At 30.2% G+C, this 18,169-nt stretch overlaps 2 protein-coding genes and 1 long non-coding RNA gene across 5 annotated transcripts; 1 reads left to right on the top strand and 2 right to left on the bottom strand.

The window, feature by feature from the left end:
• Nucleotides 1–4,462, top strand: LOC146941747 (amino acid permease 2-like). 3 transcript variants are annotated; one of them, XM_085755580.1, is made up of 8 exons: nt 1–54; nt 1,018–1,080; nt 1,175–1,292; nt 1,468–1,701; nt 2,133–2,226; nt 2,888–3,102; nt 3,199–3,338; nt 3,632–4,462. In XM_085755580.1, the coding sequence occupies exons 3-8, from the start codon at nt 1,205–1,207 to the stop codon at nt 4,268–4,270; spliced, it is 1,410 nt and encodes a 469-aa protein (XP_085611706.1). In that variant the 5' UTR covers nt 1–54; nt 1,018–1,080; nt 1,175–1,204; the 3' UTR covers nt 4,271–4,462. The 3 variants fall into 3 exon arrangements, with proteins under 3 accessions (XP_085611706.1, XP_085611704.1, XP_085611705.1); XM_085755578.1 differs by lacking the exon at nt 1–54 and having other exon boundaries at nt 946–1,080; XM_085755579.1 differs by lacking the exons at nt 1–54; nt 1,018–1,080 and having other exon boundaries at nt 1,121–1,292.
• A 2,190-nt stretch (nt 4,463–6,652) lies between these two features.
• LOC146941746 (uncharacterized) lies at nt 6,653–7,811 on the bottom strand. The gene is made up of 2 exons (XM_085755581.1): nt 7,386–7,811; nt 6,653–7,308 (listed from the first exon to the last, which is right to left on the bottom strand). Exons 1-2 carry the CDS (start codon nt 7,653–7,655, stop codon nt 6,952–6,954), a joined length of 627 nt encoding a protein of 208 aa, XP_085611707.1. The 5' UTR covers nt 7,656–7,811; the 3' UTR covers nt 6,653–6,951.
• Nucleotides 7,812–16,042: 8,231 nt separating this feature from the next.
• On the bottom strand, nt 16,043–17,392 carry LOC146941745 (uncharacterized). The gene is made up of 2 exons (XR_015033532.1): nt 17,095–17,392; nt 16,043–16,213 (listed from the first exon to the last, which is right to left on the bottom strand). It is a non-coding gene; the product is annotated as an uncharacterized LOC146941745 (long non-coding RNA).
• Between the last annotated feature and the right edge of the window lie 777 nt (nt 17,393–18,169).

Raw genomic sequence — 18,169 nt, 5'->3', positions numbered from 1 at the left:
GAGTTGGAGGATCAAGAAAGAACACAACAAAGAAACCTGCTTTTGGATTTCACAGTAAGTACAATACTTGCATGCAACTATTCTCTTCTATCTTCTTCATCTCTTCTTTTTTATTCATTCGTTCATTCTTCTCAAATTTATTGGATAATAATAATCATCATTCATTTTTATTAGGTGGTGTCAATATGAGTCCCTTATTGTTGATTATAATATCTTTTTAGCTTTGTCTGTTTCACTTGTATTCAACATGAATAGTACTACTATTTAATTTACATAATAATATGCACATGTTCATCTAAAAAAAACAAATGCACATGCTGAAGAGTGAAGACACTGATTTTGGGTTTTTTTTTATTGGTTTAGACACATAGAAAAAGAAGTGGAACATCATCAAGTCAAAACAAAATTTTCTTGATTTTATTTTAGAAAGAATCAAGATAAATATTAGAAAATTGTTTTTTTTTTTTTTACAAGAAATGGTATAAAATTGTTTTTTTTAACAAGAATGGCAGAATTTTTTTTTTTAAGGAAGAATGGTAGAAAATTGTTATTCTTATTTTATGTATTTTTTTTAAATATAGTACTAACTTTGTTACGAGACTAACTTTTCTACATATTTTTTTCTCCATTTTTTGAAAGAATTATTGACAAATCTTTTTTTTTTAACAAGATTATTGACAAATCTTCGTAATTTGTTTTGATTATACTCTGTCTGGCTGTCACAAACAAATTTGATTGCCTAAAATTACCCCATACTAATGGACCGTCCAATTCGTACCAAAAAAGTATACCGTCCAATTTTACTATTTATTTTTTGTGCAAAGGAGATATTCCATCCAATTTGACTCCATTATTATTTTGGTTACAAATTTGACCAATTCTTATTATAATATTATTATTGTATAATAAATAAATATTATGCACGAAAAAAAAATTGTGAATATTGCACAGCTTACGTACGTATTGCATATGATTGTAAAAACCTCTTTTGTTTCTTTGGTGCTGCTGTGTTTTCAGATCTGTGACTGAAGACTCTGTGAGTGTGAAATGCAGTCCAATTGACGGCACCTACCAAACAAGGTGATTATTATTACCAAATAACCCTTCTCTCAATTATTTTGTCTCTATCTCTTTCATTTCATAAACATTGTTTCAAATCAAACACTTCCTCCAGAAAGATTTAGAACACAATCTAGAATTTGACATGGAGGTGGAACACTCTATAGAAGCTGCTGTTCCTTCACACAAAGACTCCAATTTGTATGATGATGATGACCGTCTCAAAAGAACAGGTACTACAACAAATTAATTAATTAATTTACACTATAGTACCATTTTACATTAATTAAATTCATATCTTACTTTATTATATGTATGATGATGATAGGATAGTTATGATGAGAATGAGTTTGTTATAAAGTACTATATTTATATGATAAAAGTGACAAAAGGTACTTTTTGAGACAGGAACGGTTTGGACAACAAGTTCGCACATAATAACAGCAGTTGTAGGATCAGGAGTGTTGTCGTTAGCATGGGCAATAGCTCAGTTGGGTTGGGTGATTGGTCCTTCAGTTATGATTTTCTTCAGTCTCATCACTTGGTATACTTCATCACTTTTAGCTGAATGTTATCGAATTGGCGATCCTCATTACGGAAAGAGAAACTATACTTTCATGGAAGCTGTTCACACCATTCTGGGTAACTCTTTATACATACATATATATTCACATTCATGTTAAGACAATGATTTAAAAATCGAACCAAATCAAATTGGACTGTTGAATTATGAAGCAATAGTGTTTATGGTTCAATAGTTTAAAGTAGTTGAGCTATATATGACTATTTTTGATATTCTGTTTGGTTTTTATAACACTCATTTAAAGTTTCAAATTCACATGTTTGCTGTTTCTTTTGAAAAGGCAGAATTTAATAATCACTACTAGAAAGGATAAGATATGCTCTCCAAGAAGTCAAAAACAAAGTCACACGCTTGTACTTGATTTGGTTAATTAACATTAATGTACTGTTTATGTTATATATGTATGTGTATTCTGATAAATAGTAAAATTTTGAAATGGAATGTTTGTGTTATACTTGTATATGAGATGAGAATCAAATGATTTTTGCAGGAGGTTTCAATGACACCCTTTGTGGGATAGTTCAGTACACAAATCTTTACGGAACTGCAATAGGATACACAATTGCGGGTGCCATTAGCATGATGTGAGTGATCATATTTTTAGTTTTTTTTTTTTTTTTTTTTTTTTTTTTTATGTTCAAAATAAAATCAATTTCTAAATATTTAGACATTGATTTTCTTTTGTACCCAAAAAAATTGATATTGATTTTATTTCTTAATAAATAAATTTAGAAAGTGACCAATTAAGAATAAAATTATCTTTTAGATAAGAATGCTATTAATATTCTTGACCTCAAGCACGATATCAGTTTTACATATATAGAAATCAGATTTGGTTGGATTTTATTCAATTTATCTTTTGGAGCATATATGTCACATGTATTTTTGTTAAATATCAAAATTTAAATTAAACACTTCAAAAATATTAACTCAAGTGATAATATTTTGCTGTTAATCATAACTGAGGGTAATTTATCCTATATGTACCACATCCATTGTTACAAATTTTGTCAAAAAATCCATTGTTACAAATTTATTTTTAGGCTCTAGCAGTGCTCCCTTTATTAAATCAATAAATAAATATTAGAATTTTCGACAAGTATTATTCTGTTTGTTTTTTAAATCATAAAGAAGTATCCAGAACATATCTAACACCAGTAATTGACCTTATTTCTGTTGACAAGAATATTTAGTTTGATATGGTTGATGAGTGTGTTTTAATTAAACTGGTTTTGGCTGAGACAGGGCAATAAAAAGGTCTGACTGTTTGCATTCCTCAGGAGGAAAAGACTCATGTCACATTTCAAGCAATCTATACATGATAGCATTTGGAGTAATCCAAATTTTCTTTTCTCAAATTCCAGATTTTGATAAAATGTGGTGGCTCTCAATAGTTGCAGCAATCATGTCTTTCACCTATTCCTTTATTGGCCTTGGTCTAGCAGTTGCCAAAGTTGCAGGTTATATTTAGTCTTACTTTAATTCTTTTCATAACATTCCATTTCTCAGAAGGAAAAAGCAATATTTACTAACTGATTTTAATTGTTCTACGACAGAAAATGGTTCCTTCAAGGGTAGCCTTACAGGAGTAAGCATTGGAACTGTGACAAAAGCCCAAAAAGTATGGGGAACTTTCCAAGCTCTTGGCAACATAGCCTTTGCATATTCATATTCTCAAATTCTCATTGAAATTCAGGTATACCTTTTCTCTCTATGTTCAAAACTAGTGTACCATGTCTTAGGTTTTTTCCAATACCCACTTAAGCCCAAACACTATTGAATTTGGTGCGTAGATATAAATTGTGGGTGCTCGATAGTTAAGCTTTGATACCATATTAAGTTTTTATACCGGGTCTTATGCATTCTTCTTATAAAACCGGTTTATAAACTTTTTTCAGAACGTGGGACTTGAGTTTTTTACAACAACATGCACATGAGTATTTCTATAAAGTCTAATACTAATAAAATATGATAAATTTAACTCCACAGGACACCATAAAAAATCCACCATCTGAAGTAAAAACAATGAAGCAAGCCACAAAGATAAGTATAGGTGTGACAACTGCATTTTATATGCTTTGTGGCTGCATGGGTTATGCAGCATTTGGAGACACAGCACCAGGGAACTTACTCACTGGAATTTTTAATCCATATTGGCTCATTGATATTGCTAATGCCGCTATCGTAATTCACCTTGTGGGAGCATACCAAGTATACGCGCAACCCTTCTTTGCTTTCGTCGAGAAAATTGTGATAAAAAGATGGCCTAAAATAAACAAAGAATACCGAATTCCAATTCCTGGTTTTCAACCCTACAATCTAAATCTATTCAGATTAATATGGAGGACTATATTTGTGATCACAACCACTGTGATAGCAATGTTGATTCCTTTCTTCAATGATGTTTTGGGATTACTTGGAGCAGTAGGGTTTTGGCCTTTAACAGTCTATTTTCCAGTGGAGATGTATATCAAACAAAAAAAGATCCCAAAATGGAGTTATAAATGGATTAGTATGCAAATTTTAAGTGTTGTATGTCTTGTAGTATCAGTTGTGGCTGTTGTTGGGTCAGTGGCAAGTATTCAGCTTGATCTAAAGAAATACAAACCATTCACAACTGATTATTGAAACCAATGTAACATTTATTGCTTTCTTGAGGATGTAAAAAGCAACTTGGGTAGTGATTTATGTGGTTTTTGTATCATTATCCATTGAATAACAATAGTGCTAGTTGAATATTATCCTTTTCCAAGAAAGAATCTTCAAATTTACATGTATCTAAATAAATGTATATATTTCTCCGTTATTGTGAGGAACAAATTGAAGGTCTTGCTTTCTTGGGAGGAAGTGGATGTGAGCATAGGAAAGAAATAACTTTAATGTTTTTTCTTTCAAATTTACATGTATCTAAATAAATGTATATACTTCTCCGTTGTTTGATTTAATTTTTTGATGAAGCAAGGAGGGGAGCGGCCTCCAAAATGAACAAGTCATTGTAGATTTTTTTTTTTCTTTCAAAAAAAAAAAATTGTAGATTTTTTTTTTTGACAATACAAGTCATTATTTACTAGTATGAGTAATTTATTTAAACTTTACATTAAGTATAATTGCCAACTAATTATAACTTTCTTCGTATATTTATTTAGATCAAGATTGTATACCTTGCTTCTAACATATGTCATTAGATCAAGATTGAATGATCTATATATGTCATTATTTACTTGATTTTAGAATTAAAAATATATGCTTTCTTTCTGCATCGTCGGTTAATTTTGATTCAATGACCACTAGTGTACTGATTGCGTAAGTGTGTGGATTTAAGGCCACAACCAACCCAAATCCTACCAACATTAGGTAAGCAACCAGATCTTTTTTTCTTTCTTTTTTTTTTTTTTTGAGGGAAAGGTAAGCAACCAGATCTAAGATTTACCAAAAGAAACTTACATCATATAAAATACTTAAAAATAAAAAGAATTATTTCTAACTACACACTATTTAATTTTCTCTCAAAAAAAAAAAAACTACACACTATTTAATTTCTTAAAAAAAAAAAACTACACACTATTTAATTGGTTGACAAGTGTATATGTCGAAACTACTCTCGAAATAAAAATATTTGTCTTAAAAGAAATTAATCAAAACCAAAGCCAAACTGCATGATTGACAATAAGCTCAAATTATAAAGATTCGTCTGATTGTAAGGTTGTAACAATCTAGTACCCCCATATTATCAATATTTCAAAATGATCTTTGAAATTGCAAAATGTTAATCAAATTTGTCACTCTGTCTTAATCTGTTACCATGTTGAAATATTAAACATGTAAGGAACTAGATTGAAACAGTCCTACAGTGTGGAGGACCAATATGGGCATTTACTGTAAAGCTGGGAGAAACTTGAAAGGTGAGTTACGACAAATCAACAACTAGATGCTGCAATATTCATATATGAAAAGTGAAGGAAAATATCTAATTCAGATATGGAAGATAAGAGAGAGCTTAACTCTAATATCAAACTACAAAGGCAGTATCATATTTACTAAATTTTAAAATCAGCTTAAGAGTTAAAATCTAATGCACTGTTTAAGTTTTCTAGGACCATAAAATTAGCACACGTGAATATAGCAATGACAATAATTGATGGTGACATTTGAATGAGCATTCTAAACACAGTTATGAAGGGATAAAAAGAAAGAAAAGAAATTGCATGAAAAGATGGGTAGCCGACATGAAACAATACCATCGATTTACTAACAGAGGTATGCTGATAGAAATCAGAAAAGTGAGGTAACAATTGTGTATTATGTACTGTAAGTGAATGAACTAGAAACTCTTACAATGGTGGAAATGCAGGAAAACAGAATGTAAACCAGAGTTCTGTGAACTCCTAAACCAGAGAGAAATCTCGCCTAACTGACTCTAACGACTCAACAGAATGAGTTACACATTACCCTCGCACCTAATGTCACTAGTACTCTCCCTCATTTCCCAGCTTAACAGTGCCCCTTGAAACGTTTACTATGATAAACATTCCAAAAATGGGGTCTATTTCCTCTCTGGGTCACTAATGTGTCCACTATTTCCTCATGGTTCCTAACCAAAACACAATTTCCCTAATTTACCACTAACAAGAGTATTTTCAACCAGGGCCATGAAGGATTGCAGTGGCGGAATATTTTGACAACCGTCGTGTGGCCAATTTGTGAAGGATAGTGGCACCATGGCGGATTTTTTGTTAACCTCCATATGTGATTGGTAACACCAAAATTCAAAATATGAAAAGAGGAGAGAGAGCCCAAATATCAAACCACAAAGGCAAGAGGATCACATTAACTTAATTTCAGATCAGCTTTCCACAATCATGAATTATGAGACATGAATTCAGGGATGGAAATAATAATTGACTGTGCATAACAGCTTCTAGTCATTCAATGGGAGAAAAATACAGGCATAATGGTTCGCGGATCAAATTAAGAAAGAAATGAAACTTTAAAGGATTCAAGACATAGATATGTTCATATGAAATGAAACAGTGAGAGATATCATCCAATTATACCGATAGATAAATAACAAACATGAGTGACACAAATAACATGGTACATAAAGTCATAAACACCCATCATATTTATTTAACTAACTACACCTAGAAGTGTTTCCAACGCAACCAAAACAAGCATATCCATAGATTCCCGCAAAAGGAATACTTACATATAATGCAGCAGCAGCAGCAGCAACGTATATGTATGGTAAAATGAAAAGATGGATATGTTGTTATGATTACTAACCATAACCATAACCATGGCGGAGTGTATTAGATTTTTTTAATGACACACTCTTTGACAACAGGATCTTTATTTATACGCTGAAGTACATGAGTCTGGAAAGTTGTTAGAGCACGAGCAGGTCTTCCTCCCTTTTTCTTTTTAGCTTTTGCTTTAAAAGTAATGTAATACGCCCTAGGAGCATATAAAGAAGTAGCACCAGGATGGGTACACTTGACAACTTTATGAAACACAAAGGTTGGACCCTGCTTAATATTATTTTGATTGTAAATCTTCAAAGCAGCATTGCAGAGGGTTTTGAGAGTAGGGAGCACATCTTCATCGGTTAAGTCGAGGGGTACAATACCGCCAGCACAACCTGGTGGACAGTGGATAGCATCGTAGACCTGCGAATCAATCAAAGTTAAGAGATTGTTTATAAGTGAAACAAATGAAATTGAAATTGAAATTGATAGATGCCTACACTTAGTTCGCTAGAGCGCTTTTTATAGTCAAGAATTTGAGCCTCACGATCCTTCCAAGCCTTATTCGTATACATAGAACCATCACGACGCTTATACCAAAATGGAAAACTGTCATTGTCATGCACAGACAAGTTCTCCTCGTCTTCATCACTATACTCAGAATCTTCTGGATCCGATTTCGGTTCCGATTTCAGCCGTTTCGATTTCGGTTCCTGTTCCGATTTCACACTTTCTTCGCAGAATTTGGTTGCGCGCAATTCCATCGACATTTTGAAACCCTACGAAAGGAATGAATGAATGAATCACAATTCATATATACCGTTCGTTTTCTTTTGGTTTTGGTTTGGGCTGGTCTTGCTTTGTTTATGACCCGCCCTGCAGGCCCAGTAACAAATGTGATTTGAATGTAAAAATCTTATACAATCAATCTTCCTCTGCATATATATATATATATATATATATATATATATATATATATATATATATATATATATATATATATATATATATATATCCATACAAATTTTAATGCTTAATCTTAACCCATGATTTGATTTTCCATGTGCTTATCCTAATTCCCACTAACCTTGTAAGTAATGAAATCCATCAACTTCAACACCAATTCCTAAACCATTAGCTAAGATCAAAAACTTAAATAAGAAACTCATCTTAATTATTATTTGATGAAAACACAAGAGATGGTTGAGATTGCGAAGATTCCAAGCTTTTCCCAATTTCCCCTTCAATCTTCTTGTTTTTATTTTTATTTTTATTTTTTATTCTTACAGCTTTAGCCCCTTAGCTTCCCCACACATGCATGCTTGATTTTTAGAAGGAAGGAAGGAAAGAAGAAAACCACAGAGAGAGAGGAGAAGGGAACAAAAAAGTGATTTTATTTTTTATCTCTATTGTCATTTTGATTTATATATAGATAAAGTATCATACACATGTCATCATGTTGTCCTTTATCCCTCTTACATAATTTTCCCACTTATTATTTTTTCTTTTTTGAACAAAACTGGTATGTTATTGATATATTGGATACGTTCATTATTTCACATTTTAGTTTTATTTAAAGTAAAGATGGAAAATCCCCGTGAGTTACAATTTTGTCATTAATACCATCATCTGTATTTTAACAGCAAGTTACAAAGGATGCTTCATCTAAATGTTCTTAGCTAGGTGTGACATGCATGACAATCATTAGATCAAAATTTTCATGTAAACTTTTCATTTGCACTAATATTAGATCAACTATTCCAAGACAATTTTTACAAATTGGATTTTACAAATATTATTATGTTGCAACACTAATTTGTTGCACACTATACTAAACAAATGACATGTATCAACATGGTTATTATTTATTGGGTTCATAAGTATTACAGACTGGAATATTATGTGATTTTATTTGGTTGTTAAAGTTGGCACAAATTTTTTAATCTATGAGAATGAGCACCGTTGGGGGAGAGTTAAGTGATATATCTTAGGTAAATGCACACCAATTTTAAGTATTTGTATTTTATCATTTCAATTTATAGAACACCATTGCGTTTGATTTTCTTCCACATGATCTCATCCCCAAATTTGTAAGTACTAATGTTGATATTAGAAATTAATTCTAAGAACATTGAACAGAAAGTGGTTGGTGTTGCTAAGAAAGTTATCACTGGCTTCTATTATTGAGGTTTTAGTCTTACGAGTTTAAATTATGTTGGTTAAAGTTAAATGATGTAAGCATGACTGTCAGTAACTGTAATATAGAATTTTTTTTTATTAAATTTAATGTGATTTGTAATTTGGGATTATCTACTAATTAATCTACTAACAATATATAAAAATCTACTAACAATATATAATGACTGTTTGCAACTATAATATAGAATTTTTTTTATTAAATTTAATGTGATTTGTAATTTGGGATTATCTACTAATCTACTAACAATATATAAAAATCGAACTCCAGCAAAATTTCATTATTGTCCTTTTTAAAACCCATGATTTTCTTAATTTTAAGTGTGCAAACGTCATTTTACAAATATAAAGCTAATTTATTTTGCAAAATGTCAGCCAATTTGTTACTCCTTTATCATCATAGTAAAATTTCAGCCAATTTGTTACTCCTTTATCATCATTTTCCTAATAAAACTAATTTATGTGTCTAATAGACATTTTGCAAAATATAAAACCAATTTGTTTCTTTTTTCTTCTTATTATCATCCAATTCCCTTAAATATAGGAAAAAAGGCAAGACATCATGGCATAAACATAGGAAAAAAATTTATTCTACTATTTTATGTCATAAGTATAGAAAAATATTCTCATCTCTTTTAATCTCATTAATTTGCATATAAAAATAATCATTAGAAACACTAAATTAATGTTGATATTTTTAAAATAATCATTAGTTTTCAAAATTTAATATCAATTTTCTCATAGCGGTATATATAAACATTGATTTTTGAGATATAAGCATAAAAAATCTGTTGCGATTGCGATGCAAATATTTAAAAATATTTTGTACATAAAATAAAAAATATTTTGATAGAAACACTATATTAATGTTGATATTTCGAAAATAGTCTCAAGTTTTCAAAATTTTATCATATTAACTATCGCATATCGGTACATAAAATTTTTCTTCTGCATACGAAATCATCAACAAATGCGGTGCAAACATTGAACAATATTTTACATATGAAATAAAAAGTTATTTAATAGAAACACTACATTAAAATTGATATTTTGAAAATAGTCATGCGTTTCCAAAATTTTGTCATATCGACTTTCTCATATATGTATATAAAAATTTGTTCATGCAAATGTAAGCACATAAAATCTGCAACGAGAGTGATGCAAACGTTGAAAGGTCTTTTGCATATAAAATAAAAATTTATTTAATAGAAAATACTACATTAATTTTGATATTTTGAAAATAGTCATGAGTTTTCAAAATATTATCATATTGACTTTCTCATATATGTACATAAAAATTTGTTTTCGCATATATAAACAAAGAAAATCTACAACTGATGCGATTCAACTATTTAATGGATTTTTGTATATATAAGAGAAAAATATTTAATTGAAACATTACATTAATACTAATATTTTTATTTAATATCTTTAACATTCGACAATATAAAAATCTAATTATTTTTTTATATAGTTATTGCAATGTTACGTGACTTGTGCGAAAGTACGAGTCTTTTACTAGTACATGATGAAATTCTATTTGCAATAATTAATACATTCGACGATATAAAAATTTATTTATTTTTTATATTGTTACTGCAATGTTATGTGACTCGTGCGAAAACACGAGTCTTTTACTAATGCACAATGAAAATTTGTTTGCAGTAATTAACACATTATCTAATAGATCTATTATATGTATTACATCATATATTTAAATTATCCTTAAATTACATCATATATATTAAGTATTTTGTATTATTTTTTTAATGAACATCTAAAACATTACATACATTGCTCAGTTAGCCCGTGCTTTTGCAACAGTCTCTAACTAGTTATTTTAACATACACCACATATTGTGTTTTCCTTCAAAAAAATTATTTTTGAGTTATAATATTTTTCTATTCAATTTATTGTAGGTATTTTACCGAACAAAAAGACATTACCTTTTTTCCTTTTTAATTGTCATTTTTTAACATTTTACACAAACCAAGATAATCAATGAAAGTTACTACTTTTAATACAATAATTTATCATTTTTTAACATTTAATATTGTATTGAACTTTAAAAGTGGCAGTTAAATAGAAACAAAACTTTTCTATAAAAGAGACAATTAAAAAGGAACAAAGAGAGTATAAAATGCTACTGCTTCAAAGCATGGAAAAACATATTAGGTAGTTCCAGTTGTCGTGACTATTGTTTGGATAATAAAAATGGGTAAATATATTTTTTATATTTTTCTAGTAAAAATTTAATATTACCATTTAAATTATTTTACTTTTTGTTACACTTATAGAATGATGTTTATCAATGACCATCTAGTCTTAAGAAGGCATTTAAGAAAAAACGTTTTGGAATCCATACCTTAGTTGCAAGAGTCATGAATGTGTGATGGTTCAAGTTGGGTACCCAATTGTCGTTTCTGTTGATGGTTGGATCAATGAGATGGAGAGATTTAGGGCTAAATATTTCTTATATATATATATATATATATATATATATATATATTTTTCCTTTCTCATAAGTTAAATAAAATTAAATATTATAATTTAAAATAATTTACATTTTATTACAATTATAAACTGATGTGTATGAAGGACCAACTAATCCTAAGAAGGCATCTAAGAAGAAATGTTGTGTAAGGCATGCCTTAGTTGCAATGGGTTATGAATGTTAGATGGTTCGAGGTAGGGAGGTGAAATATTGGCTTTTTAGAAATTCACATGGAGCGAGTTGGGGAATGGCGTGTACATCAAATTTAATTAGGAGATCATGTTTAAAGGTGTGCCACTGATAGATGGAGGGATATCAGAGAGCATGACAGACAGATTTAGGCGGTAAATATTATTATAATTTAAACTAATTACTTTTCATTACAATTATAGAACAGTGTTTATGAAGAATCAGTTAGTCCTAATTTAAGAATAAACGTTGTGTAGGCATGTCTTAGTTGTAGTGGGTTATGGACGTGAGATGGTTTGAGGTAGGAGTTGAAATATTGGCTTTTGAGATATTCATATGGTACATGGTTGAGGAAATAACGGGTACACCAAATTTACCCAGGAGATTATGTTTAAAGGTGTGCCACTGATCGATGGAGATGTGGCGCCTAAAGGGATCTCACACGCTAGCAACAATGTGGACCCATATTGATTGGAAATGTGTGGAATGCAATTACGACATTTATTGTGTGCGTAATTTTGGCTGACCTACAAATGACTATTTGGTAGTTTTTTAAAGATTATTATTAGACTTTGAATTTTAATTTTTGGAAGAACAATATGTGCGATTGTTGTGAAAGTGACTCAAAATTGGAGAAATTGAAGTTTGCTGAAGCTGTCAAAATCGGAGTACGATTTGAGAAATCGGAGCACGATTTTCTGGAGCAGAATTGGCACTTTCATTCATAAAAAATCAGAGCACGATCTGGCAAAATCGGAGTACGATTTCGCGCAGAAGAATAAAAATAAAACGTATTTTTTATAGGCCTGATTTGGTTCCAATTTATGAGGGATGCTTTTACTATAAATATAGACATTGTATCAGTGTAAACCTTGAGATAGAGGGGGCTGAAACAAGGGTTTATAAAGGCAACGACAAAACTAGGGTTTGTGTAGAGTTTGTCTCTTTGGAACAAACACTAGGGTTTGAGGGTTGATTCACCTTGGGAAACACTATTAGGATTGAGTCTCCTGGTTACGGGAAGAGGTTGGGATTTGGGTAGAATTAGGCGGGAGACTTATTCTTGTAATCCATTGATATCTCTTTTGTAACGTTACTCATCATATAGTGAAATGGAGGGCCACTCTCTCCCCCAGACTAGGTCAATTTGGACCGAACTAGGTCAACAAATTCTTTTGTGTTCTCTCTTATTTTCTCTCTCGCTGTTTTCTACTTTTGACTTGTGTTTATAATTGTTCCATACACTTTGATTTTGGTTGCTTAATTATTCCTTGCTCCACACATCAAGTTTGTTATTGGTGTGTTTTCTCATCGAATTCACAACAATTGGCGCCCACCGTGGGGCAAGGGTCAAGGGATAATCAAGTACCATGGGTTCGAAGTGGGATATTGAGAAGTTTACCGGCGATAACGATTTTGGGTTATGGAAGGTAAAGATGGAAGCGGTGCTAATACAACAAAAGTGTGAGAAAGCTTTGAAGGGTGAAGGTTCGTTACCGGTCACCATGTCACGAGCGGAGAAGACCGAGATGGTGGACAAGGCCAGGAGTGCCATTGTCTTGTGCCTCGGGGATAAAGTTTTGAGAGAAGTAGCAAAGGAACTAACCACGGCATCGATGTGGGCAAAGTTGAAATCTTTGTATATGACAAAGTCTTTGGCTCATCGGCAATTCCTAAAGCAACAACTCTACTCATTCAAGATGGTGGAGTCAAAGGCCATCATGGAGAAACTTACGGAGTTCAACAAAATCCTAGATGACTTGGAGAATATTGAGGTGCAACTTGAGGATGAAGATAAAGTTATACTCTTGTTGTGTGCTCTACCGAAATCTTATGAATCGTTCAAAGATACCATGCTCTATGGCAAAGAAGGCACTGCTACCTTGGAAGAAGTTCAAGCGGCTTTGAGAACTAAGGAGTTGACCAAGTCCAAGGACTTGAGAATTCATGAAAACGGTGAAGGCCTAAGTGTAACGCCCGTTTCGATTATTTAATTATTTTAAATGAGTTTTAGAATATATTTATATGATTAGTGTGATTTATAAGATTTATGTGATTTATATGATTTTAGAGAAATTTATGAGACATTGTGACTTATTTTATTGTTTAATAAAATAAGATTCGAAAATAAAATAAATATTAAGTTGTGGGGTTATTTTGTGTAGAAATATATTTGTTATTTAGAGATATATTTATTTTGTGTAGAAATATATTTGTTATTTGATGTAGAGATATATTTGTTATTTTGTATAGAAATATATATGTTATTTGGTGTAGAAATATATTTGTTATTTTGTGTAGAAATATATATGTTATTTGGTGTAGAAATATATTTGTTATTTTGTGTAGAAATATATATGTTATTTAGTGTAGAAATATATTTGTTATTTTGTGTGGAAATATATATGTTATCTGGTGTAGAAATATATTTGTTATTCAGTGAAGAGGTATATTTGTTATTTGGTGTATTAATATTATTCAGTGGGAGATATATATATTTAATTTAGAAATAAATAAGATTATGAGGAAAAGAGTAATTTTGAGGTGTAAGAGAAATTAGATGAGGGGTTATAAATAAGAGAAGTTAGGTTTAGAAAGACATAGAACGTACGATCAGTTTTTGGAGAAAACAAGGTTTAGAGAGAAGAGAAGAGAAGAGAAGACAAAGAGAAGAGAGAAGGGCTGCCATGTGTACGTAAATTTTTTGATATCATATAATTTTTAGAAAGCGCACATCTCTGGCTTAGCCACGCTTTATGGCTTTAACTTGCTATAATAATAATAATAATATTATAACCTTGTAATTTGATATTCTTCTTATTTTTGACCCTATAATATAAGCGTAGTCCAAAAAAATAATCTAGAGGTTGAATTTTTTCATGATTTTTTCCATGTTTATGACATTAAAATATGGCTATACACAAAAAATTAGATATTTTTGACTAGAGACATATTAACTATGAATTTTTATTCCTCATATTTATGAATTTCGTAAACAATTCATAATTAATTTGTATTTCATTTAAAAACTGCAAAATTTCATTGTGAATTTTCTTATTATGTTCTTACCATGCCTACAAAACTAGGGAACGAAATTTTACTTGTGAGTAAACGCTTACTATGAACAAAATTTCAAATTTGCACGTTTTGGTTGAAAAATAAAATAAAATAAAAACGTCTTTGAAAGACTATGAAACTTTGCAGATCCTTTTTATGTATTTATGTAGATGTCTCTGCAAACAATGAGCTTAAAATTCGATTTATAGGTAGAGATTTCCGTTGTTTTGTTTTTGAGTTTGTTATGCTTTAAAATTTCGTAATTAATTTTTCGCTTGTCGAAAATTTCTAATTGTTTGTGTAAAGTCATATTTTAACGTTCTTAACATGCCTCTAAAAATTCAATATATAGGTTTTTTTTTGGACTACACATGTATTATAGGGTCATAAATAATAAGAATCTTGAATTACAAGGTCAGAATATGTGATTTTTATTTCACATGGTCAATTTCAATAATTAACCCAATTATTAACACATACAGAATAAAATAAACATTTTGTAAGTACTCGGACTCGCATAAATCCTTATATGTTATTAAATTAGTAAAATTTATTCCATGAAAATATAGGAAATGTTAATATATGAATGACTATGTGTATTAACAATTGTCATTTTTAAGTGGATTACCAATAAAAGAAGAATTCATAGGAAGGTAATTTTATTGTAACAAATAGACAAAGTGTGAGATAAAAGTACACGAGCATAATAAGCTTATTCTAAGCGAATCTTCATAAATTTAGCCACACATTAATATGGCTTAGCCACACATATCTCTAGCTTAGCCACGCTTTATGGCTTTAACTTGCTAACAAAGTCATTAATTTTCTTGCAGGTCCATAAGCATAACATCAAAGGGATTGTTGTTGGCTTACCACTTAATTCTGAAGAAGACTATTTAAGGCCACCCATTCCATTACCACTGAATCATCCATTGGCTACGCATCCTTACGCACGCTCTTTAAACGTGTGTTTCATTTATTTTTTGTTTAATATCCATAAATTATTCATTCTTTCATAACATCTTTCATGTTTCGTCATTCTTAACAACTATTGTTTAACTTAATTTTTTTGTTGATATGTACTTTATGAAAAATATTAATTTGCAAACTTTTCATTATTTTTATGTTAATGTGTACATGTTATTACAATTAATGTTTGCTAGTATTTTCCGGGTGTGATATATATATATATATATATATATATATATAATAATGAAAAGTTTGCAAATTAAAATTTTTCATTAAGTACATATCAACAAAAAAGTTAAGTTAAACAATAGTTGTTAAGAATTATGAAGCACCGACACAAACACAAACACCAACATGTGCATTCAATCATAGGTTAAGAATTCTTCAAATCAACGCCACTAATCAGGGTCCAACGCTAAAATCTACAAAATAAAAAATATAAATCAGATAATCATGTAAACTAAAAACATAAACACACCTCTAAGCACCAGTTCAAGTCTTTAATCAAGCAAACACAAATATAGATAATACAAACAACGCATGCAAAATACTAGAAAACATCAATTGTAATAACATGCACACATTAACATAAAAATGATGACAAGTTTCCAAAGTTATCATTTTTCGTTGAAGTACCCATCAACAAAAATTAAGTTAAACATGAAGCACCGACACAAACACAAACAACAACACGTGAAGAATTGTCTAAATCAACATTAATAATTGGGGTCCAACATTACAATCTACAAAAATTTAAAAAATAAACCACAAAATCATATAAACCAAAAGCATAAACACACCTCTCAGCACTGGTTCAAGTCTTTAATCAAGCAAACCCAAATATAGATCAATACAAACAACAAAAATAAAATACTAGCAAACATTAATAGTAATAACGTGTACACATTAGCATAAAAATGATTACAAGTTTGCAAAGTTAACAACTTTCATTGAAGTACACATCACCAAAATTAAGTTAAACAATAGTAGTAGTTAAGAACTACGAAGCATCAACAAAAATACCAACACGTGTACATTAATAGTAATAACATGTACACATTAGCATAAAAATGATTACAAGTTTGCAAAGTTAACAACTTTCATTGAAGTACACGTCACCAAAATTAAGTTAAACAATAATAGTAGTTAAGAACTACGAAGCATCAACAGAAATACCAACACGTGTCTTTAACCATATGTTAAAAATTCTTCAAATCAACAACACAATCAGGGTCCGACACTAAAATCTACAAAATAAAAAACATAAACCAGATAATCATGTAAACCAAAAGCATAAACATACCTCTCAACATTGGTTCAAGTCTTTAATCAAGCAAGTTTCATTGACCTAAATTTATACAAAGAAACATAATTTCCTTTATCAATTTGAACTAAAAAACATGAAAATAAGAAAAAGCAGAAGATAAATATTGAAGAATAAAAAAATGACGAACTAAAATCGTTAGGAAGAGCGAGGCTGCTAGAGAGATTGAACTAGGGTTGATTATAGTAGTGAGGTGATTAACGATTTTTTATATCCCACGAAATGATAATTGATAAGAAAATGAAATAGGAAATTATGGATTCTTCTCTATCATATCGTACTAGTGTAGATACAGGTAAATAAACAGTTTCGAGTTATTTAACAAACCAACCATAAAATATATTATTGAAAAGAAAGTATTAATTTTTAGAATAAATACATCCATTGATCTAAATGAATTAATGAATAAAAAGTCAATATATCCTTTGATTTTTTTTTTTTACGAGTTGATCTATAAACTGTTTTTGAAGTTGATCTATGAACTATTAAAATCAATTAAAATGTTCATAACTTAAATATTTTATGCTTTCATCCATCAATTTGATTTCTAAACCGTCAACTAAAGGATCAAATTGATGGATAAGAGACGAACTTTATGCTAGTCAAGCCACTAATCAAAGACTTGACAACTAAGGTCATTCATATGATTATTGTAAATAAGGATGCGTTGTTTTTGGATTTGAAAAAATACATTAACAAAGATTTACCACCAAAGAAATTATTGGGTTGAGTTACGACCATGTCGCTCTCTTTAAAACGTTTCATAACAATGCCCAAAGTTGTGCAAGGCAGACTATCAACCGTGTTGCCTCTAGGATAAAACTGTGTAGTTCACACTATGCAACTACCTACCAATTATGGTACAAATACCAGTTGAAACCGAAGGGACAAAAAGAAAATAAGAAGAATGATTTGTCAACACAAAACTGAAGTGAGGAGAAAAATATTCAAAGTTTCAGAAGTCTTTTTCGACGTGTAGAATGAACTATTTGAGCTCTCTATTTATAGAGACAATTCGCAATTAATATGTGAAAAACTTTGAAAACAAGTAATT

The sequence above is a fragment of the Medicago sativa genome, chromosome 3, assembly GCF_051527215.1.
Source record: "Medicago sativa cultivar Bolivia chromosome 3, Bolivia_mono, whole genome shotgun sequence".
Lineage (NCBI taxonomy): Eukaryota > Viridiplantae > Streptophyta > Magnoliopsida > Fabales > Fabaceae > Medicago > Medicago sativa.
This window is presented reverse-complemented; position numbering and strand designations above follow the sequence as displayed.